The sequence below is a fragment of the Mytilus trossulus genome, chromosome 7 (genome assembly GCF_036588685.1).
Source record: "Mytilus trossulus isolate FHL-02 chromosome 7, PNRI_Mtr1.1.1.hap1, whole genome shotgun sequence".
Lineage (NCBI taxonomy): Eukaryota > Metazoa > Mollusca > Bivalvia > Mytilida > Mytilidae > Mytilus > Mytilus trossulus.
This window is the reverse complement of record NC_086379.1, coordinates 24,557,665-24,582,329: the sequence shown is the minus strand read 5'-3', so window position 1 is coordinate 24,582,329 and position 24,665 is coordinate 24,557,665. Positions and strand designations below refer to the sequence as shown.

General features: G+C 31.8%; 1 protein-coding gene across 4 annotated transcripts in view; it reads left to right on the top strand.

Moving 5' to 3' along the window:
* LOC134724811 (uncharacterized) overlaps window positions 1–24,127 on the top strand; it is a 34,314-nt gene extending 10,187 nt beyond the window's left edge. For 2 of the 4 annotated variants that reach the window (XM_063588086.1, XM_063588085.1), the window contains one exon: window positions 19,498–24,127. In XM_063588086.1, coding sequence (XP_063444156.1) covers window positions 19,498–20,574 — 1,077 coding nt within the window. In that variant the 3' untranslated portion in view covers window positions 20,575–24,127. Of the gene's footprint in view, window positions 1–12,660; window positions 12,782–12,858; window positions 12,970–19,497 lie in introns of those variants that run through there. The other 2 variants (XM_063588084.1, XM_063588087.1) reach the window with 2 other exon arrangements.
* Window positions 24,128–24,665: the final 538 nt, after the last annotated feature.

Sequence of the window (24,665 nt, the reverse complement as noted above, 5' to 3'; positions counted from 1 at the left end):
GTGTGCAATTGTTGATGATAACGGGGTTGTTCAGACAGATAAAGCAGCTGTTCTTGACCGGTGGAAATATGACTTTAAAACTCTGTTCTCGTCCGACAATACAGCTCAACTACCTACAGATAGCGATAACGTTAACACTGAAAGAGACGTATCTGAATTAAATGCGCCAATTACAAGAGATGAAGTATTACAGGCCGTGATCAGTGCAAAAGACAGAAAAGCGACAGGAATCGATGACATTCCGGCCGAAGTGTTGAAGAATGAAGTATCTGTAGACTTACTTTTCGAAATTATAAGTGGATGCTTTCGTATGGGAAAAGTACCATCCCAATGGACAATGGGTGTTATAAATCCGATATTGAAGCCGAATGCAGATGATAATCGGAATCCGTTAAATTATCGCGGAATCACATTAATTTCAGTACCATGCAAGATTTATTGTATTATATTAAATCTAAGACTCAGTCAATGGCTAGAAGAAAATGACTGTTTATGTGACGAACAGAACGGGTTCCGGAAAGGAAGAAGCTGTGAGGAACATATTCACTCCTTATTTTTGACTCTAAACGACCGAAAGATATCGCGTAAATCAACATTTGCGTGTTTCATAGACATGAAAAAGGCTTTCGACACGGTAGACCGTATATTACTCTGGTATAAGTTACAAGCGTTGGGCATCCGTGGTGAATTCTTAAGTGCAGTTCAATCTCTTTATACAGATGTACAATGTACTGTACGGGTTAACAGTGACAATACCCCGTGGTTTGACGTTTCTAGCGGTGTGAAACAGGGCTGTATACTGTCTCCCACGTTGTTTTCTATTTTCATAAACGATTTAGCCAGCAAAATCAACGATCTTAAATGTGGTTTACAGATGGACAACTCTATGCTTAGTATTTTATTATATGCAGACGACATAGTGTTGCTGGCTCCTGATGAAATTAGTTTACAGCGAATGATGGATACGGTTACCGAATGGTGTGAAAATTGGAAGTTAACCATAAATGGTGATAAGACAAAAGTTGTCCATTTCAGACCTTCTACAATGACAATCTCGCGAAGTACATTTTCTTGTGGTGGACAATCGATACAGTTCACAGACTCGTACAAATATCTAGGTGTGTGGCTTGATGAGCATACAACGTTTCAAAAGAATGCAAAAGAGCTCGCAAAGTCAGCTAGTCGAGCTCTTGGAGCGGTATATGGAAAAGTGATATCAGCCGGTGGTGTGACCCACAGTGTATTTAATAAACTTTATTCAACTATGGTAGAGCCTATACTCCTCTACGGAAGTGGAATTTGGGGCTTTAAAAACTTTAGCCAAATCTCGACCGTGCAGAATAAAGCATGTAAACTCTTCTTGGGTGTAGGAAAACACACTTCGAATATAGCGACGCGCGGAGATATGGGCTGGACCTCGACCAAGACTAAACTAAGAAAATCGTGTGTACGCTTACTATGTAAACTTTATAGACTTGATGAGAATCGACTCCTAAGTAAGATTTGGAGATGGTCATCCAGAAGAAGAAAAGGTTGGACTTTTGAGGTGAATAAAATTGTGGACAAGGTGGACAGTAATATTGTTGTACAGGACATTGGCGTTTCTGTGAACAATGCAATGCAAGTGGTCCATGAAAAACTCATCAACTTGGACAATGTAGAATGGCGAAATGAACTTTCAAATGATAAAGGCAACCAAGTAAATGGAAACAAACTTCGTACCTATCGACTTTATAAAGACAATGTTAATGTTGAAACATATACCAGAATAAACATTCCAAAATATCAGAGACGATGCATGGCAATGTTTCGCGCTGGCTCGTTACCGCTAGCCCTGGAGACCGGGCGTTACTCCAGGCCGCCTACTCCGCTTGAACATAGACTTTGTAGATACTGTGAACTAGATGAAATAGAAACAGAAAAACATTTTCTAATGACATGTCCATTATATTCAGATTTGAGATATGACTTTTTACTTGAATGCGTTAAATATATTGAAAATTTTAACAGTATGAGTTTAAATGATCAATTTGTTAATATCATGAACTGCGAAGAAATACAGCAATATTTTTGTAAGAGTCTGCATAAATTCTTTTTACGTCGAAAACTTTTCACTTTTAACTAGTGTTAAAACAAGATTAAGGTCAACCTGATTTTTTCTTTAATTTTAATTTATAACTTTATACTGAAGTATTTTTATTTAATGGATTGCAATTTTATTAACTGTGATAGATCTAGTAACATTATTTTACTTTATTTTTATTCATTACTTTTTAATCGCCAAGTTTATTTTGTTTTTACTTAACAGATAACGTATTTGTAAATTAGTGTTAATACAGATTTTTATAAGAATTTAGTGTAAATATAGAGTTTTAAAAGTGTCTCATAAGTCAATTTTATGGCTGGGTATTGATTGAATGTTTTATGTGATGATATGTATATTGTGTACTTTATTATGACAATCAATATGTGACACTATAATAAAATAAATTTATCTTATCTTATCTTCATCCAAATTTTAAAATTCGGGCTGAGAATTGGGGCGTAGCAGAATTTGATTGGTTAAGAGCCGTTTAATTGATCTTACATCAAATGAATATAAAAAATTTGTTCGATTATTGTGTATGGCGTCGTTAAGGTAGATCGGGTGTCTTTTTAGACGATAGATTTTTCTAAAATTCTGTAAAAGACTTCTGGGTCAATGTTCATTCAATTTTTAATATAATATATATTGCAAAAAAGTGAAACCCTGACGTGTTAAAATGCAAACATCATATACACAAGTGACAAGAGACATGATAGATGTTTTAAAAAGTCAAGTTGATATTAATAATAATATGCATTATATTATAAGTATATAATTGACCAATGTGGACCTTATTTCTGCAATTCCATAGATTGCTTTATATAGTCTACAACACTAGACACAGTATCTTTATTGGGATCTAGAATAGTTTTAGAATAGAGTTTGAGTCAAGCTGGTTAAAATTAGGATAATGAGTTTTAATTGCATTTATAAGGGAATGGCTTACATAACTGATAATTTTGCAATGAAGGAAAAAGTGTTTCTCATCATCTAAAATTTTACATACTTTGCACAGTCTGTGTTCTCGTTGAATTTTTAAAGGGTCACGGACTTTGTTTTTTTAATTTTTTTAAAATATATTGAAATTGATATATATATAATCAAGGTTGTTTTAGTCTTAATAAAGAAAATTACAAAGAGACAAAAAAGACAATTTCCTGTTTTGGTCAAGTGCCTTAATACAAAGGTCATCAGTATAATGAGACGATGGGCAGAACGGTTAGAACGTGAAAGTTTTGTAGATTATGATACAACTCCTTGGAACACATATTAAGGTAAACAAAATGCTTTGTTTTAAGTGTTTAAACATGTCTTTTGGAAACATTTGAGCACAAAACATTGTTGAAACAGGGCCCCAGATAGCTCCGACTGGATGTAAAAGTTGTGTAAATTCTTAATTTATCCGATTTGGTATGAAAAGCGATAACATATATTTTTTATAAAGATGACCAAAGTTGTTTATCAGAAAGTATATGTATACAATAAACTGCAGATACTGAAATTCTACTGTTTACCAAATTGAACCGGAACAATAACTTTAAATTATTCACTTTATGAGCAAAAAAAAACATCCAATGAAAATAGCTGTCCTATATAAATATTTGAAATGTATTGGTAATCAAACATTTAGTAGAACTCTCAAGATTTTATATACTCTTGTTGATCAATTTATTGATGTATTTTTATTACATAAAACTGTTAGAGGATGCATATGCACTGATAAGTTCTGACCTAGAAAAGTTGTACTTTTGTTATTTTTGAAGTAGAAATTAGGTGTAAGTGTTGTCTCGGACTTATCGTATAATGTTTCCTTAAAAAATGGAATATATGATGTTCTCATACACGTGTAGGGATTGCATAATGAACAGAAAAAATTTGGTTGGTTGTATAAGTAATCAATGAATCGTGACTAATCGGGCTCCCCCTTAGGCAGTCAGTGGGACCCCCTCTTATGAAAATTTCTAAATCCGCTACTGCTTAAGTGTTTATTCATATAACTTCAATATGTAATCATTTCGGATATGCCTGTAATATTTGCTGCTAAAAAAGTTAAGCATGATTAATCAATCAATCAAAGTTTCAAAAATCGGGGTCGGTCTTACACAAATCATGGTATTTTCATTATTAAAATCACACTTGATATTCCTGTAATATTTGCTGCTGTAAGTTTAAAATGATTGACCAATCAATCAAAATATCACGCTTTTCTTAACAAGACGAAAACAAATGACAAAGAGTCGGTCAAGCCTCTTCTTAAATGAAGATTTTTGGAAATCATTTCAAACTGGGTTAATTAGTCAAAATTAGTACACACTGACGCGCAAGAAAACTAATTGTCTCTAGTTTCTAGATAAGTATGGGTTCTATCCAATTTTCTAAAAATTGTAACATTAACTTTGTCTATTGACAGTACAATAATGAACTTACTGAGACGTACAAATTACTTTGGAATTCAATTGTTGCTTAAATACCATTTCACAAGGGAGAAAGATCTAGCAGATAAACTATCTTTAACAATACTGTCAAGTCAGTTTTTTTTTGCACTGATTACGACCTAAGCTGGTAGTAATAATCACCCTGTTGTTCTTTTGAATTTGAATTTAAAGTAAATGTATTTAAAAATATATTTATAACTCCATATGATAAACTGAAATGTTCCTTTCCAAAAATTGTTTCCATTATCGTAGCAAATATTTATTTATATTTTCTAGATGTGCATTTGCTGCACTTTTGAAAAAAATAATAATATGTTGAACGTGAATGTTTAGAAGTAGGTGGTAAACTAATTGTCCGGTGTTTTTGTTACGCTTACGTTTTCTGAGAGAATACTGACGTCGTAAATGGTTTTTGTAATTTGAAGACGTTACATTTGTAGACTCAGCTTTGTGCACGCCGTCTTCAGTTTTCAATTACATAATGCTAAATGAAGTATTTTGGAATTTTCATGTTTTTCTTTTTAAATCACGAGAAGGATGTTTTTTTTCAAAATTAAGCTGTATAAGAACCAATTGAAAGACAAGAGTGCGGTTGTAAATAAAATAAATTATGTATCAATTCAAAATGCATTCAATGGTATTGACACAACTTTTACATTTTGAATGAACATATTTTAAGTATTTTCTAATCTTATAAGTGCTAAAGTAGCATTCTAACATTTAAATATTGGTTGATCCCCTTTTGGGATAAGTATATTACATAAACATTCAATTAAAAGTACCTGGTTACCGAGGATTAGTAGTCAACTGCTACTACATTTTGAACTGACTGGTAATGTTAATACAACAATTCTGTCAGTCACCAAGTACTTCTATTAATCTAATTTATTTATTGAATTAACCAACATTATTACTTGACATTGTGTCATCATCCTGTTTAGATATATAATGCATAAGCAGGTATTATCAATATTGATCTAACTTGCTTTGACAAATAATGAGCTTTCTCCAGATTACACGCGTGCCCTTTTTCTCTCTAGAAATTAATGAGACGTGCGTTGCTTATTCGGAAGTCATTGTTCGGCATTAAGGTTTTAAGCGTTTATTATCCTCAGTCGGTTGTAAACTGTTTTATATCTGTCTATACGTCTTTCCAATCGTTCCATGAAGCATCCATAGCATTTTCCAGGAACTGCATATCAGAGCTTCCTGGAATTTGGTATCAGGTTTAATAGGATCGTGATAGACTATAGATCCGTTTTTACATTAATGTTTCCTCAACCAACTGTTTACCGATTACATATTAGTTAACATTCATTGGTCTTCAATTCCCTGTTAACCGAATACTTGTAGCAGGGTCTCATTAGTGAGCAATAACACCAACTTAAAAAAACTTTCTGAACTGTCAGCCGTTGGGTCTGCATGCCCCGAGCGTTTTGCATTTTTTTGGCGTTTCCAACATTTGGGCTCGAGAGTACCAAATGAAGGTTGTTCCAGAAACACTAGTTATGTGCACAGAAATTATTTTTTTTATTGTAAATTTTATATAAATTTTGCATCGAGGGTTATCTAGAACCAAAATGGAGGGATATGTTTATAAATTCCAATAATAGAATGTTGGTTTCGAATGTCATCATTGCTGTTCGATTGTTTCAGTATCTAGATTTTCTGTAGTTCATATGACCAATTATGATCATTAAAATTCATAATCAGATTAGCTATATGTGACAGTGATTATTGAAATACTGTCATAAGTGGAACATTGAAGTTAATACTGAAAAAACAAAAGTTATAGTATTTAGAAATGGATGGCAACCAGTAAGTGCCAGATTCTTCTACGACAATAAAGAGCTAGAAATTGTAAATTCCTGTATATATCTTGGCATGATGTTTTATTTTAATGGAAAATTCTTACAGACTCAGAAACGTGTGTCTCAACAGGGATCACGAGCTCTATCGTCATTGTTAAACTCAGTGAAAGATTTGTTCTTGTCAAAGAAGAAACAACTTGATCTATTTGACAGTATGGTGGCCTCTGTTCTTAATTACGCTTCGGAAATATGGGGTTTCAATCGAGGTAAAGATGTCGAGATTATTCACAATCGTTTCTGTCGATATATTTTAAAAGTTGGCAAATCTGTCCCAAATTGTTTTTTATATGGAGAATTGGGCCATTTTCCTATGTACATTATGAGAAAATTTAGAATTTTGAAATATTGGTTGAATATCTTATCTAACAAAACACCTATTGTTTATGATGTTTATAAATTGTTACTTGATGATGCCAATAATGGAAAAAAAACTGGGCTTCTAATGTACGTGACTTACTATTTGATAGCGGTCTCAATTATATATGGTATCAACAATCTGAAATACATACTACTGAATTTTTTTATGTAATTAAAAATAGAATTATAGATCAGTATATACAAAGCTGGTTATCATATGTAGAAAAGAGCGAAAAACTTAGTATTTATAAGGATATAAAGTTAGAATTTAGGTTTGAGGATTATTTAGATTTTTGTTATAATTCACACTTTTTAACTAAATTGCGAAGTGGTACATTTAAACTGAATATTGAAACAGGAAGATATACTGGCATGGCTAGAGAATTACGTTTATGTAAATGTTGTAATATGCAGTGTGTTGAAAACGAATACCACTTTTTACTAGTATGCCCTGCCTATAGATCAATTAGGCCTATATATTTGCCAAAATTCTATTGTTCTTGGCCAAACCTTACTAAATTACAGTATCTATTTAAATCAAAGTCTGTTTTACATATTAAAAAATTGTGTAACTACATAAAATCTGCGTGGTCAATCAGATCACATATTGTTACTTAATGTTATTTGCTTTCTTGTAATGATTTATATGTATTGTTCTCTGCTGTTTATCATTTGTCATGTTGTAAATATGTTTTTCGTTGCTATAGCATATATATGCTTTTTGCAATAAAGTATTCATTCATTCATTCATATGATTTTTGTATTTTTATTTTTAATCATAGCAAATGTATTTAAACATATTCATTGGATGATTTGGGATTATGATCATTAAAATTCATAATCAGATTAGCTATATGTGACAGTGATTATGATTTTTGTATTTTTATTTTTAATCATAGCAAATGTATTTAAACATATTCATTGGATGATTTGGGATTATGATCATTAAAATTCATAATCAGATTAGCTATATGTGACAGTGATTATAATTTTTGTATTTTTATTTTTAATCATAGCAAATGTATTTAAAAATATTCATTGGATGATTTGGGATGTTGTCTTTTGGTGTGTTTTGTTTATCGATTCCCATGGAATTCCTCACTTAGGCGATGTGCGTTCTTGACGATAGTTAATCCGAGCAGCAATTCTAACGCAACCAAATAAGTTGTATCATCGGTAACTTTCATTCGATAACAATGATACAAAAAAGTATTCGTATCTTCAGCAAACATGTAATAAAAATCAGTGTGCCATGAATGTTTATATTGATTAGTTGTTGCTAGCGAAATAACATCATTTATATTCAAATTTTAATATAGTTTTTTTTTAAATAAGTACTGCCATGACCGCAAATTTTATTCAACATTTTTTTGTTATCAAAAGCAACATAAAAGTACTAAATTCATTTTTTGTTCAATCAATAAATATTATGTTTTCAATCATTTCTTTAAATAACCTAGCGTTTTTTTTTTTAACTCATTTGGTATGTTATAACTTGATCGTCCCATAATTCCCTTTTTTCTGTTAACCAGTAGAAAATTGAATCATTGAACATTTGTGAACAAAGCCACTTTCAGTCAACTAAGCTATATCATGGCGGCAAGTTTGTTTTTTTCATTTATGGCGGAAGCTAGGGAGAACTACTGATATTCGACTGGAAAACTGGAAATCAAGGTCAATTCAGGAATTATCAAACTCACCTTTCACGAGCTGTTTTCGACTCACCACCTCGGCGTATATCGATAAGAGATCACCATAGATGAACTTCTAAGTGAAACTTAGACCTCTTAACCACCAAGGCCCTGGTCAGTAGAAGAATACAAACATATGCGATAAATATTTGTATTACAGATGTTTATACAAAGCTATAAAAAGAAGATAATAATTCAAAGAATAATCACAGTTACAAGCTTTATAACGCCTTTTATATAGATTAAGAGTTTGCTCATATATCTGCAACTTCACCAATATAGGACCTAGTGATTTGTCTATTCTACATTTCAGTGAAAAACGAATATATTTTTTTTAAATGAGATAACAATAAATGAATGTGACCAACGAACGAATCTACGATAATTTTTCAAATACATGTTTAGATTTAGCAAACTTGTCAATAAGCTTTTAGCTTAAGGGGCTACGTTTAAGTTGTCAATCAGATTTATCCGAGGAGATAAAAAGCTTAATTTAAATGGTGCGTACATGTTAAATGTCTATGATCCACAAATCAGTTTTTCCTGGTAAAAATAAATTGAGACCTGCAGTTTTTCGTTTACATGTGATACACTAATTTTTATATATCGCTATTGACACTTGATGAATTTGCATAAAATTTATAAACTAGTATTTAGATTTTTTTTGATTTTTTTAAAATCCGCTGATCTAAGGGTACGCATCATCAAATTACAATAAAGGTCCGGCTAAGTCTGTTTAGTTAAATTTAAACTGAATGGAGTAAATTGATTTAAATAAATTTCATAACGTATAACGGACTTTACACAATGCATGTTTAGGATTTTCCCAAAATGAATCTGTTATCTGTTTATATATGACGAGGGTGATCAGAAATGGATTACTAAATATATATATATAGATATTATTTGGAGCATTGTTTCATTAAAATATTGCCAGGTAAGTTTAGAAAAGAATCAATACAGCACTTTGCAATTGTGTTCAAAACTTTTATTAGACGATGATATCAAGATTTCATATGCAATCAGAATTACTCATGGAAGTGACAAAACTTTGAATTAAAAAAGTATTTCCTAATGCACTCGTTTTGGGTTTAAGTCCAATGGCAGATATTACAACATATTCGATTAATATAAGCTCTGGAAATGTCGTTCATTGATCGTTATATGCACGCGCGAGAGAGAGAAAATGGAAGGGGGTTCTAAAATTTAAATTAAATATACTACACTAGTAATCTGCTGAATATATAAAGCAAAGCAACATAATAATATATACATATAATAAGTACGTTTAAACAAGTGACAAGTCTACGACAAATCCCAGTGAAGGTGACACACGGTTGAAAACACATACATATTTATATATACTCCATTTAATAGTTTGAAATAATTTAATTGATTTTATCGTTTTCTTTATGGTTGAATGAATGAATCCTTGCAAAAACATTCGTTATTGAACTAAAAATTAGTTTTAAAAGTTTACTTGCTTATGACCCCATATACTTATTGTAAGTGTTACCTCCAAGAAGTCATTCGTTACGAAACTTCTGCATAAATCTTATTTTGAATAGTGAATCTGTAATCATACATAACGAAAAAATTACTTTAAATAAAATGATATAAATAAAGTACAGACGTCTGATTGAAAAATTGTACTTTTATCCTTTTAATTTAAGTTGCCAACTCAGACAAACTCATAGAAATAACATAGTTTTTTTACATATATATCTTCTACATAATTCCGTTAGCCTTTATTTCTTTGTGAACTCAAAAACATTGTCACGATTTAATTTACTGTATTGTTGAAATGTTCATTGACATGCAACAGACTGCATACATTGCATTGTTTTTATGCACCTCAATGGAGAAATATAAGATATGTGTCAAATATTGTTCTGAATGACTTATAGCAGTAAAAATAAGAATTGTCTGCATGCAGAAATGACTATACTTTGATCATCGTTTTAGGTCAATATCATTCAAACAATGAGCCTCGAGTTCACAGTATGACGTAAAGGATTTGTTTAAAAAAGGATAACTTTAATTCACAAACAAATCACTTCAATCAGCTTGTATATCTGATATTCAAATAGAACGAAACATGCATCCTAGTTTAACTGGAATTCCTTAGTTTCAATCGATTTTTATATAAACCGTGAAGTTTTTCAAACAATCGTGGTTTTGTTTTGTAAACGATTAGAGGAAATGTGTGTAAATAAATGTCTTAGTGCACCTCAATTCTACTGTTATTCCCTCATTTATGGTAATGCCGTTCTAGCGTGTGTTCCTCTGTCCGTACTGTATGTGATCTTGCAAATTAAACAATTCCTCCTACTTGATCAGTTTTACAAACATAATCCTGATGAAGGTAGATTTAGAAATGCGCTTCGAAAATATTTTTGAATAATTGGGACAAAAATGACTGTTATTGATTTGGGGATGTACGGCGGGCGGACGGGCGGGTGCTCGGCCGGGCGGCAATCAAATGTTGTCCGTGCATTAGCTCATGAACCGTTCAACCAAAGTTTTTAAAATTTTAATATGGTGTTACTGACTGACAACTGAATGAAGGTCAAGTTCGCTGAATAATGGCGATTTTGACTTTTACCGTTCAGGAGTTATGGTTCTTGAAAGATCGTAAAATGGTGTTCCCAGTCGTGTCCGTGCATTTTCTCATGAACCATTCAATCTAAGCTTTTCAAATTTTTAACATGCTGATACTGATGACAAAATGGAGGTCAAATTTGATATTGACGATTTTCACTTTCACCATTCATCAGTAATGGTTCTTGTGATATTGCCAGGACACAAATAAATGTTAATAAATCTGGTTTGCTGTCGTTGTGACAGCCTCTTGTTAAGTGATGTTTTGACTTTTGATGCCCATGTACAACACACACAGCGTGAAAGCAATATCATGCAGAAGTCTTGTTCGGGAATTTTGTACACGAGGCACGAAAGTATAAGAAACCTACCCAACTGACAGTTACAAATCAGTATATTTACATTGGGAACGGGAAATACGGTCCTACTGTCTATATGCAATCTGTGAGAAGGAAAATCTTAATGGTTTCTCCGAATGTACTGTTTTCTGTTAAATTTATTTAGATTTCTCATTTGACAAAATTGCGCATTCAAAAATTATAATAGGCAGTATAAAGTGTAAATTAATAGAATTTATACCGTAAGGGAGACAACTCAAAGCAATTTTCATGTCAAATAGTTAAATTCGAGTCGTGGTCGATTATGATATGCTCTATGAATGAAAGAGAAAAAATCCCAAGTCACCAACAAAGGTTTCTAGGGTTTGATATTCAGGTAAATAAAAGTCGCTGATTAGCAGACTAAAAATATTAAGAAGAAAAAAAAATGAAAAAAAAATAAATAAGGGGAAGACAAAGGATTCTGAATAGTTTTTTTGACAATCAATTTCGTTTTTAAATTGAAACTAGCAGATAAAATGTATTTTTACATCGATCACATAAACAATCACATTTCTGACATTGTAAAAGACATATTGTTAAAGAAAATTGTTTGTGGATTTAATCAAGATTGTTCAGTACTTAATGTTATGACATAACACTCATGCCTTAATCTTTTGTGATATTAAGTCCTGCGTTTAAGAGGAAATGTAAAGAATCCCACTTTGACATCTGAACAAAAATTATCCAATTTAAATCGACTGCAAAGTAACAGATATTGTAACCCCACCCCATCCCCACCCTCCTTCTATGCTTTAAGGATAAGAGCTGATTTGTTTTCTTTTTTTCATTTATTCGCTTTTTTTTCTTTACATGTAAAATTTAGTAAATAAACAAATCAACCGAGCGAACATTGGCATGCTATTCATATTCATGAGTAAAACAGTTTGGTTTCAATTTTATAATAACTTTTTAATGTTTTGCCCCCTTTATATTCCACGAATTATATGTTAGTTATTTCGAATAGTTTAAATTTAAAAAATATATTTGCAGCGTCATAAGTCAACTTTTACTATAGAATTTGATCATTCAATATATTTGTACTGTACGTTGTATGTTATACATTTGTATTTGCTTTGTTAACAAACGTGACACTTTAAAAAATGAATTATTAAATTTAGAAAAATGTATTTTACAACCAATTAGTGATCATTGTTGGAAATTGCAACGAACACAACCGAATTAGAAATATATTGATTTGCAATCAATTATAATATTTTTAACCAATTACCTACCCTTGTAAACAAACCATGCGTGGTAACCCTGGGTCATAGTAAAGTCGGATACCTAAGTAAAGATGTCAGCTATAAGGAAACCATCGAATAATTCCCGAATAAAAGCAGCTATTTTAGCTTTCGTTCAGGTTAGTTTTTTTTAACATTTTAAATTCTAACAGTTTTACACCTGTAAACTTATAATCAGATAAATGATAAAGGTTTTGATATCTCTGTTTCTTGCTGTATCGAAGTCGCCATGACAAGCTTGGGGATCGATACAATTGTATTTCTAGTGTTTATGTAGTTAGTTCTACAAAATGACAACACTTAAAAGGTAATTAATTTCATTATTTTTATTATACTTAAACTTCTTAAACTTTTTCTTTGTTTATTTCTATATCTTTGTAAGGATAAACATATGTGTATCTAATACACCTTACAGGTAAATTACCTGGTAAAATTACAGGTGTAACAATGGTAAGGCTAAAACACGGAAGTTTAACGTAAATGAATTAATAAAATGAAGATGACAATGGACATTCTGTGACAGTTCTATAATGTTAATAGAACACCAATTGGCGACATACACGTTCCATTACGAAGGACGCTTGTACTGTGCCGCTTGTACTGCAGCAGACCCGTGAACGATTAATAATTCATTGATCTAATGACTATAAACCGACTGTTTACAAGCAATTTGTTAAGGTTTTATTTCCATGGAGTCATTTTGGATATTTATCTATAATTTATAAAACTTGAAAAGAACATCCCTTTTGCCATACAGCTTCAGGGTAAAACACATCCATACGGAATGTACAAATGTCATATGGTCATAGTAAATATTTACATCTGATCTCGGCTTACCTCACTGGTTAGGGTCAAGGATTTGTATATGGTATAGTATATTATATATGCTTGGATAGGTCAACCACCGTTTGTGTCTCTATATATTGTCTTCCTAGTTACAGAGTAATAGAGACAGGGCCGGATACAGTCAAATTTAAAGGGGGTTCCCATCCCAGGACAAAGGGGTCCGGTTCAACCACCAGAGACCCTCGATCCGCCACTGTCTCAATACTATTGGCAAATAGAAAGAAAAAAAAAACAATTGTAAAAATACTTAGACATGTAAATGAGTGTCACTAGTTCATCAAAAACAGCCAACACCTTCTTAAAATTTAAAATGTATGACTTTGTTTAAATTTTAAAAGATATTGCCTGTTTTGGTGACATGTTGAAAGAAATAATACTAGATGAGCTATCATAAGTTTGAGATGATTTTTTACAATTGTTTTTTTTTGTTGTTGTTGACGAACGAAAGTATAGAATATAGCAATAGATGCATCATGATATAAGCATTAAAAAAGATTATAATTTTTTACCGAGGCACACGAACGATGATACAATGAACTAATTTGATTTGTAAATAAGATAAGCGATACCACACTACATGACTAAATAAAGATATAATATAAGTAAGCAATGGTTTTTTTTTTATCACCGTTCTAAATACAGGACATGTTGTCATCCAGTTACATGCGTGTATTTAGACGGGGCTTGCTTTTGAAACAGAAAGTGTAATTTATAGGTAAAATTATTGCCAATGTTTTGACAAAATATGGTCCTCTAACTCTCAACTCACAAAAGAGCCCCCTAAGATCGAACCATGGAGCCATTCCTGCACTGGAAAAAAATATGCACTGAAGAAAAAATGTTTTAAACACTTTAATAATGTTTTTCAATGTTAAATTTTTGTATTGTTTATTTGTGTTATTCAGTACACAATCCTTTATTTACTTTGGATTTTATACGAATAAAATATCGCATCTTATCGTATCTTAACTGTGTTTGACAAGGAGCTTACATGCAGATTTGTACAGTAAATTTACTCTTTATATTTACTCTTATTCGAATATATTTTTAATGTTTTGTGGGCAAGAAAGTTGAATTATTTCACTGCAGTTAATCAAACACCAATTCACGACTTTTGAAAAGTGGTTCATTTGTGACGTTTTCCAAGTAAAATAATTTATAGCTTTTCTTTTTCCCTTACTGATAACATTGTATCAATGCTTTCGTCAAACAAACTGCAGGATATAAACTTTTTTATATCGGCTATCAACCTGTCAACAGAGCTAAGATATTGAAATGAGTCATGAACTTGAATTAATTTATGGTCAACACAGATATTGTTGTGAATATGTTTGAAGTCGAAGATTTGGTAATTGTTGTGTAATGTTGATACCAAAACGGTTAAAATAGACACCTCTGATTGAAACACTCACTAAAATGAACCGCAGGTACTTGTCTCTGAAAAAAAGTTACCCATACCTTCATATTCAAGATATATATTCAGGGACAATACTTATAATTTACCCAGAGATAAGTGTGACTGGTACGCATTTTTGTGAATTGAACAGATGAAGCCCGGCTACTGGTGCGGGATTTTCTCGCTGTGTTGTAGACCCATTGGTGGCCTTTGTCTCAGTGTGTTCTGCTCTTTGGTTGGGTTGTTATCTCTTTGACTAATATCCTATTTCCTTTCATAGTTTAATAAGGAATTGAATGCAGCTTTCCCCTTCATGCTAAGTAAGCCAAACGAAAGTAAAATTAGATCAAGAGCAGAGTTAAATATCACCATATTTATTATATTTAGACCAGAGAAAAAGCAACGAAATACTGTTAAGTCAGCAATACTGGAATAATAGATACGTGACAGAGCAAACTAGAAAATCTATGATTATTTCACCTTGTATAAGATGTTCCTATCTATCTCCGATTTCCCCTAGAATTTGTATATAAGTTGTCACGATAAAAGGATGTCTATATATAGATATCACATCATTTGGGTTGAAAGATGATACATGACGTTACGCGGAGATATTGTTTTTAGATGCCATTTAAGACAAATCTATTAAAAAAAAATTACCCTATTATTTACTAGTGCTAATGATTGACCCTTACCCCACATTTACATAAGAACATTCACATTATCAATTATTTCTTCAGGTTTCAACAATAAATTCTATCTTTATATTATTCTCAACACTATAATTTGCCAATATGAAATTATTTTTATACTATTGTGCTATTTTCAATACGGAAAATATTATTGAGGGCAACTTTTACGATTTGCAAATCTTTATTGGAAAAAAAGTAATAACAGCTTTTGAAATTAGAAGTATTGATATTTGTTGGTATGTGTCACAAACTTATTTATTTTAATGGCAGTAAAGTATTGATTTATGATACATAGCATTGTTGGCATAAGAAACGATGCCAATTTAGATACAGCAGATAAGCATTACGGCAGATCCGCATTTCAGCAGAAACTCATTTTGTCAGATACACATTTAGGCAGACCTGGAGAGGCTGGTACACATTTTGACAGTGTCTTTATAGTAATTTTTAACTTTATATATTTGTTGAAATGTAAAACCCTGAAAGACGTATCAGAGGTGTAAGCCCCTTTCCGGACCAAAAGAAAAAAACATAATTAGTATTTTAAATTAAAAAAAAACCACAATAGAATATTAAATATAGTGACAAAAGACACGGTGAATACAAAGGGTACATATAATGAAAGAGGAAAAATACTAGAGGTAGATACAAAACCGGTCGTAGAAGTCCTTTGTGCCCCTTTGAATGCAGTCTTTCTTCCGTTTTACGCCCCCCCCCCCATTTTAAAAAGTTCGAGAACCCGCCCATAAATAATGCTTTTGAATTTTAAATTGTTGTGAATTCCCCTTATCAAAATTAAAAGTATATGCAATGTATACAACTATGTAAGATAAACTATTTACAAATGTTATCAAAGAAATTGACACACTAATCATTAGTCAAAACAGATAAATATAAAGACTGGTGCAGACAAACTTATGATTTACTACTTGTAAAAGTATATTTAGCAGTAGTTGCTTGGTACTTAGAACCCTTAAGGTTCATGTGGACCCTATGGCTAAAATGGCCGTATTTTCACCCTAAAATTTACTCCGAGTACAGACAAACCTGCGCATCTGTAAAAAATTTCAGGCATAGCATGCCCTAGATAAATGAATTTTATATATGTTTTATGTTTAAGAAAAATAAAAACTTACCAGGATTTTGCCGTGCACTTTTTTTCATTCCTCCAGAAGGTGCCAAAATAAACTAAGTTGGGAAACAGGTTTGAAAACTTCCCCACAGGTAAAAATTAAAGTGAGCATTTTTAATTGACATGGACATTAGATGGACAATAGATACCTGATCATAATTGGTTATTTAAACTGTGTATCTGAGTGGACCATATCAAGGTAAACTCAACTGTTTGTTAATTTTATCATCTTCTGCAGAGACGAAAAAAAGTGTACGGCAAAATCCAGTTAAGTTATGAATTTTCTAAATCATACAATGCATTTGAATTCTATTTATCTAGGGCATGCCATGCCTTAAAATTTTTCCTGATGCACAGGTTTGTCTGTACTCAGAGAAAATTTTGAGGTGAAAATACGGCCATTTTAGCCATAGGGTCCACATGAACCTTAAAACTGTATACTTAATGCACTAAACGAAGATGACTTGTTAAGTATCATGTTATAATTTGTAACGTCTCATTGTAACATGATATACCAGTATAAAAGATTTATAAGACTCTTTGTTTGTCTGAAACATCTAGCACAGTTAGGGAATTAAGATAATTCATTGGTATAGTTGTATATCTTACGTTCCCCTATACATGTATACCTAAACTAGTCCGCCATTCCATCTAAAGCTTTGCCCCGTTAGTGTAGTGCTAAATGAATACAACAGGGGTTCATTTTACTATAAAACTTTAAAAGAAAGCAAGGTAGACGATAGACTTTACTCTTTTTGACTGTAAGAGGACAGGAACTTCCGAAGAGAACTGTCCAGTAATAAATATTATAAGTAAGGATACCATGATCTGCTAGTACAAAAGTAGATGTGGTATGATTGCCAATAAGACAACTGTCCACAAGAGACCAAAATGACACAGACATTAAGAACTATAGGTCACCGTACGGCCTTCAACAATGAGCAAAGCCCATATGTCATGGTCATCTTTAAATGCCCCGAAATGACAAATTCTAACAAAACGACATTTTGATTTTGTTTGATTACATACAGAGGGCACCACGATTGCTTATTTGGTGTCCTCTTTTTCGGAAGGGATAATAAGAGTTCATATTTCACACTCCTTTTGCATTGGGCCTTAAGTTAGATGAAATTAACAATAAACAATGTGTCATGCACTTTTATCATTGACAATTGTATAGACATATTGATTTACAACTTTCTTCGTGTACGTAGTAACTGTACTAAGTGTTCGTTACTTTAAGTAAACAGAAAAAACGAGATAAATTATGATTTTGTAAAGTATCAAGTCAATATGATTAGAATTTGAAGTCCTGTTTGTTATGATCAATTTGTGAAATAAAATGGGAAACAACCTTGAAAAGTGTACCTAGTACTCGTTCAGTTATGGAGAACCACATCTTGTTTTTTTGTGATATTGTGAGAATTTGTTTTTACGCATGGACATTCAAAATTATGATGAGTGATTATGCACATATATAATTGTCCCGTATTTAGGCCAATGGTGTTCATTTCAAAACAAGGTTATTTCTACAGGTATTCACTAGCTTTTGTTTGCAGTTTCTCTAAACTATAAAGCACTTTCAATGTGTCACGTATACATATCGAAATATAGTTTCCTATGGACTGTGTGTAAACGCATAATGCTATGTTTTCATAGTTTTGTTCATCTTCAAGTATTGTTTACGCTGATATATATATCGCTTTTATAAATACAGAATACATTATGTAACAGGAGGTTTTGAAAAGAATTTTGCAAATCAGATACACGCTTAAGATTTGTTTAAAAAATGGACAAAAGAACTTTAATAAAAAAAAAATCAGCAATACATTTATAACAAATATTATGCACATATGGAGTTTGCAGTATTAAATCTCAGAAATTGATTGTTGTATTGTATAAGATATATACATTGTATTAATTACAAAATGCATATCATGATACCCTGGGTTGTTAAAAATCTTAAGACATGAATAATCAATAACATATCTTATGTGTATACATTTGTCAATTTATGCAACCATGGAATTTAATATAAGCTCCTTTTGAATTGCAACAAACACAGTAGTTCGGGGTTTAAAATTAGAACGGCTTTGTTTCCTATTTCAATAACTGTTGAGATTGGTTTACAGATACATTTATTTTAAGTATTAAATCAATATATAATTCACTACAGTTTTAATCTTGTTTTGTCAATTGGAAAAGAATCATGTTTTTAATCTTGAACCTGGATAAACAATCTTAATGTGATTGAACAAGTCCACCTTTGCACTAATGATATGAAAAATACATGAGGTTGCAATTTCTGTTCAAAATTTTTAGTTTAGATGATTACATTTAAAAACAAACCCATCTGTTCATGAACATATTTGAATATTTGCTAGTGGATGACAACCAAATAATAAAACAAATAAATCTTTTATTTCAATTAATTTTCTAATTTTGTAAGTCTGCTTTGTAATTTCACAGCTAATATAGAAAAAAGGGGGAAAGCACATTTCAAAATTATTTAAAAAAAACAAAAAAAACGAAGAAGTTGCCTATCTAATTTCAGATTTTTCATCTTCCATTTCAAGTCGAATAGTTTCATGTCTAAAACGCATAAAATATATCCATACCATTTAACTGATAAAACATAATCGCTTCCTGCCATGTGAATAAAACGAACATAAGTTCCACACTTCTCGACATTATCTCCCTTTATCTTATGTCTGTAGTGCTTTATCATAGTTGTTACTATTTAACTAAACATTATTTCCTCTTTTCCAGATGCCTAGAATGCAGAGTAGTTCCAGCCAATGTTGCTTATGTTCTATTGGTGTGTTTATGTTTCTATTTGGCATCATAATGATAGCTACGGGTGCTAGTCTTATTCTTAATTACGGGATAGTAAACGACGATTTGTTGCTACCAGAACTTAGAAACGATGAAGGAAAGAAAATTGTAGGAATTGTTTTAATATGCGTAGGGTTAGTTTTTGGAATAGTGAGTGTGTCTGTAAGTGCTTATTACTTTTGCGCGCCTGAAAAACATCCAACTATCAAACCGGATGATATCAGAAGCATTTCTAATGGAAGTACTTTGTCTGGTACAAGACTAACATCTACACAGAGATCTGGTTCTAGACCTGGTTCTAACCAAAGTGCAAGAAGCGGTTCTAACCAAAGTGCACGAAGTGGTTCTAATCAAAGTGCAAGAAGTAATGGTCAAGGGGCAAGACGGAAGGTTAGTCCAGCTGATGGACCACTCAAACCGATCGAAAAATCTTCAGGGAGTCAATTTTCTCAAAGTATACCTAGTGTTCACCATAGATCGAAAAACAAACATAAGACGAAAAAGAAAAGCAAGCGACTTGTAACAAAGACACCATTAGAAGATATAAAAGAATTAGATACGGTGTCCAGGAAAACAATGGACATCGGTGACGATAATAATTACGATACTCCACGAAGCCCGAGTGAATTAGACTCTGCTTCGATTAATACTAGTGAAACGTCTAGTAGAGTACCAACATACCACGTGACAGATTATAGCATACAACAGACAGATCATAGCATAATAGTACAAAATGGGAGTAGCATAAACAATTCGAATCATTATGACATGCAAACAAATAACAGTGAGATTGACGCATATCATAATGCTCTTCCGGGCACAGCGTCCTCGGAAAACGACAGTGACGATCAAATCATAAATAAAAATAAAAGAAAAAATCATTCGCATGGTAGTCATGACAATCCAACTTTCGATGGTTGTGAATTAGAATCCACCGGAAGCGAGTCTACAATCAACAAAGCAATATTAAGTGATGTATACGACGAAAAGTCCCAAACTTCATCATTGTGATAGTAGTTTTTTTTTTAAATACAACGCTGTGACGTCTGCTGGTTTCAATCGTCACTCGCCTGCTGAATTTTGATTGGCTGGTCCACTCATGTGATAACATATTTGAATGAAGTGCTGAATATTATAAGTCACTGGTGTTTTTAATGTTCTATAACTAGTAGTTACATGTTAAAATGTGTCGTATGCTTGTGTCAAAATGCCAAATATCTCCGTCTTTAAAGTATAAATGAACTGTTTATTAGAAAATATTAAATGCGTTGCCTCCAAACGCTAGATTCATACACTATAATCATAAATGCCACTATTTTCTGGCACTTACAATGTTGCCTATACTTTAATACTATACCAGCTGTCATTAAGTGTTCTCCTTGGTTTTCAGAGGTCCTCTGATCGTTTCCTCAGAAGTGTAGAAGAACATGCACCAATAAGGCCGATATGGTTGTAAACAGTAGAACTTTGCAAACTTTTATTCTGAATTCAATTCAATATATTCAATATTTTCAATTGTCCATATTTAAACCATCGATAATTCTCAGATATACACATATTTTTTCATTTCTCATTTTTTTTCTGACAATCATTGTTATTTTATATAATACGAAATCATTTGAAGTAGAAGTTAAAATGTCATTTTATAAACCTTCAATTTAGATCGTAGAAACAATCTTATTTCTAGACAAGCAAGAACTGACTTGTTTCTGATAAAACAGTATAGTTGCGAAACATATTTTTTATAGATCAAGGACAAACCGCGCCTACAATCTGCAAATTATAAGGCTAGTTAACAAATTTAATTCCTTGCATGATTGTTTACATTAAAATTAGCTTACAGAAATTAATTAATAAAAATTTACATTCTGAAAAAAACATATACAGTATATATTTAGTAGTTACTATATACACGAACTAAAAACTAAAATCTCCGTTATAGCTTAGTATTTCATTATTCGGCCATTTAGATAAAGTTTTGTCTGTCACCAACTGCCTTTGGTTTAAGCCAGATGCTCATGTTTGTTCCACCGTGATTGAGTTGTACGAGTTTAAACAATCATATTAACAATCGTTTTTCATAGTGTAGTCGGGTAGGTTATTCAGGGAGTACACTACTGACCAATTTTATTATTGTATTTAGATATGAATTATTAATGTTAAGAGTTGTGGCAATCTAATTGAAATATCGTTATCTGATTTAATTATACTCATATGAGTATACTCTTATATGTACGAGCACGCGAGTTAATTTAGGTCTGAATTTTTATCAGATTTGAGGTGTGTGTGAGAGCGAAATTTTGGTGCACTTGATCAATGCAGAACAGTCAGAGTATAATCTTTTATTCTTATACATATATTTTTTTGAGTGTTATTTAAACTGAACAGCTTTTTACATGCCATTTATTTTTGTCAATGCAAATTTGTAATGTATGCAGTATGCAGTATACATTTGTAGATAATCATTGTTAATTCTGGTCAATGCAAGCTCATGTAGTGTGTCTGTTAGAAAGATATTTCTTCATATTTTGTATAATTTAACTTATTTTTGTCTGTAAACGAAATATTTTTTTATATCACCAATAATTACTGTATATTTTTTCACCTATTTGTCGTGTAGACAGGTACATAATTCGAAACCATTTTTCAATTCAAGAAGTGGAAAATAATCTTTCAGTTAATAAGCCTAACTATTTAGTATGAGTAGTTCTATTTTTTTTCCAAACAAAACTTGGTTTGCTAGGGAATGTGTCATTTTCAATCAAGTGAAGTTTATATTTGGGAATACAAAAAAAAATCGGAAGTTGTCATTTCATGAATCTAATAGTTTCCATTATTTATTAAATCCAACATGCAATTAAATGCCTGTATTCTATGAATATATTGTTTATGAATTGCAAGTATCCGGTTTGCATGGTTGTAGGTTTTTGAATCATCCTTTTGGGACAAATTTCGACTTTTCGTCCAAACAGAGATACAATAGCCTGATTATTATATATATGGTCCGAAATAAAGAGTCTGTGCTCTTTATTGATATGACTACTATTTGCTTATTTTAATTTCTTTTGATTACAACTTTTGAGAGAAAGATAAAGGCGGCTGCAATAAGTATAATTTCTATGATGGGTTCGTCTCTTTAAAAAAAAACTCATCCAGAATATGCATGAAATATTTGCCACTGGACGTGAAGCAAACATTAATCACTCACTTTTTTGTGTCAAATCCTGCAATAATCCCTTTCCAAAATGATTTACAGTCAAAACTGCTGATGAAACATTTTTTGTGATATTTGTCTAAACTTCTAATGTATATTGTTATCGATTGAAGATCGGAAATTACGTCATTAAACTTTCAAATGTTCACAATTGAAATCAAAGTTTTGAGATTCAGTACGAAATAAAGTTAAAATTGAAATGATCAAAACTTGCAGTTAATTTGAAAACTTACAACAGTTTACGACAATCATAGTGCGGGTTTCTTCTTAATATATCATACGACAGACTTTGCCACTGATATTGCCAAAGTTTTGTCCCTATATAATAAAGCAGGATACAGGTATTCCTCAGGTACAATGTATAAACTGACATTATGTAATAATCATCTACGTCACCAACACACGAATTTCACTCGACAACCTTTTTTTATTTTAACAAAAAAAGGTATTTCCCCTGTTTTTTTTTAAATGGATGTAAAGAGAAGATTGAGTAAAACATACATCAATAAAACATTAACTTGAGCAAGGAACATATAACCGTTTCCAGCTTGAACTTGAGCAAGGAACATATAACCGTTCCCAGCTTGAACTTGGAACTTGCGAACCAAATATGACAATCTGAGAATATATGACATTGAACATTGAGCAAACAATTACTGATCGATAAATCTTACATCGTCTACTTTGTTCATTAATTCAAACGAAAGACATTTAAAGTTAGAATAAAATTGTTTTCAGCTCGCTCTTTGAATATATTTAGATTTATGCCAGGTTCTCCTGAAGTTAGTGGTATAAGTGGAGAGTTGTCTCATGGCAATTATGCCACCTCTTCTTTATTATGTCGAGGAACATATTCCTTAAAAATCATAATTATATTGATTGAAAATCATGAAATTAGCAGGTGATTATTTTGAGCCTTAACTCTCTCGAAGACTGCATGGTCTCTTTACAGAGACATTATTCGGCTAAAGTCTAAGTAACTAAGATAAATATAGCATAAGTAATAAAACAACCAAGTTTTGTATGTCCCTGAATACGAATAAGCTGCACAACATTTATATTATTTACATAATTCGGTATCGGTAACTGTGATAGTGATGCATTGACCCTAATCTTTCTGATATTGCAATAAATTTGTGTATTATAATCAATATTGCAAATATAACGTGATAAAAAACTTGATAATAATTATTAAAAAAAAACATGTTTAAGGGATTACAATAGTACTGCCTTTGAAATATATTATACAGTTCTGTCTAGATTGCTTGTCTTTGTATAAGTGAAGAATATCTTTATTATTATGTTATCTTATGATTTTTTTGAAAATAAAAATCAACATTTAAAAAAACATCAGGTGTTATAATAATTAAATTCAATATTTTACGAAACATAATAAGATATGGACAGTTATTCATTGGAAAGCATTTTATACGCACTGATGAAGTTGCATCCAGCATAAACGTTTGTGATTCCGTTCCACATACATATTAGAAGATGTGGTATGATGAACAATGAGACAACTCTCCATCCAAGTTGCAAATTGTAAAAGGAAAACCCGTATAGGTCAAAGTGCGGTCTTCAATACGGGGCATTGGCTCACACCGAACAGCAAGCTATAAAGGACCTACAAAAAAATACTAGTGTAAAACCATTCAAACGGGAAAACGAACGGTCTTATCTATATAAAAACGAGAAACGAGATACAACTATGAACCACATCAATAAATGACAAGTACTGGACATCAGATTTTTGACTAAGGACAGGTGCAAAAAATTGTAGCGGGTTGTAACATTTTAATGTTACCAAACCTTCACCCTTAACTGAAACAATATTGTAAAATCGCAGCATAGAAAGACACACTATATAAATAACACATAGCTGAAAGGG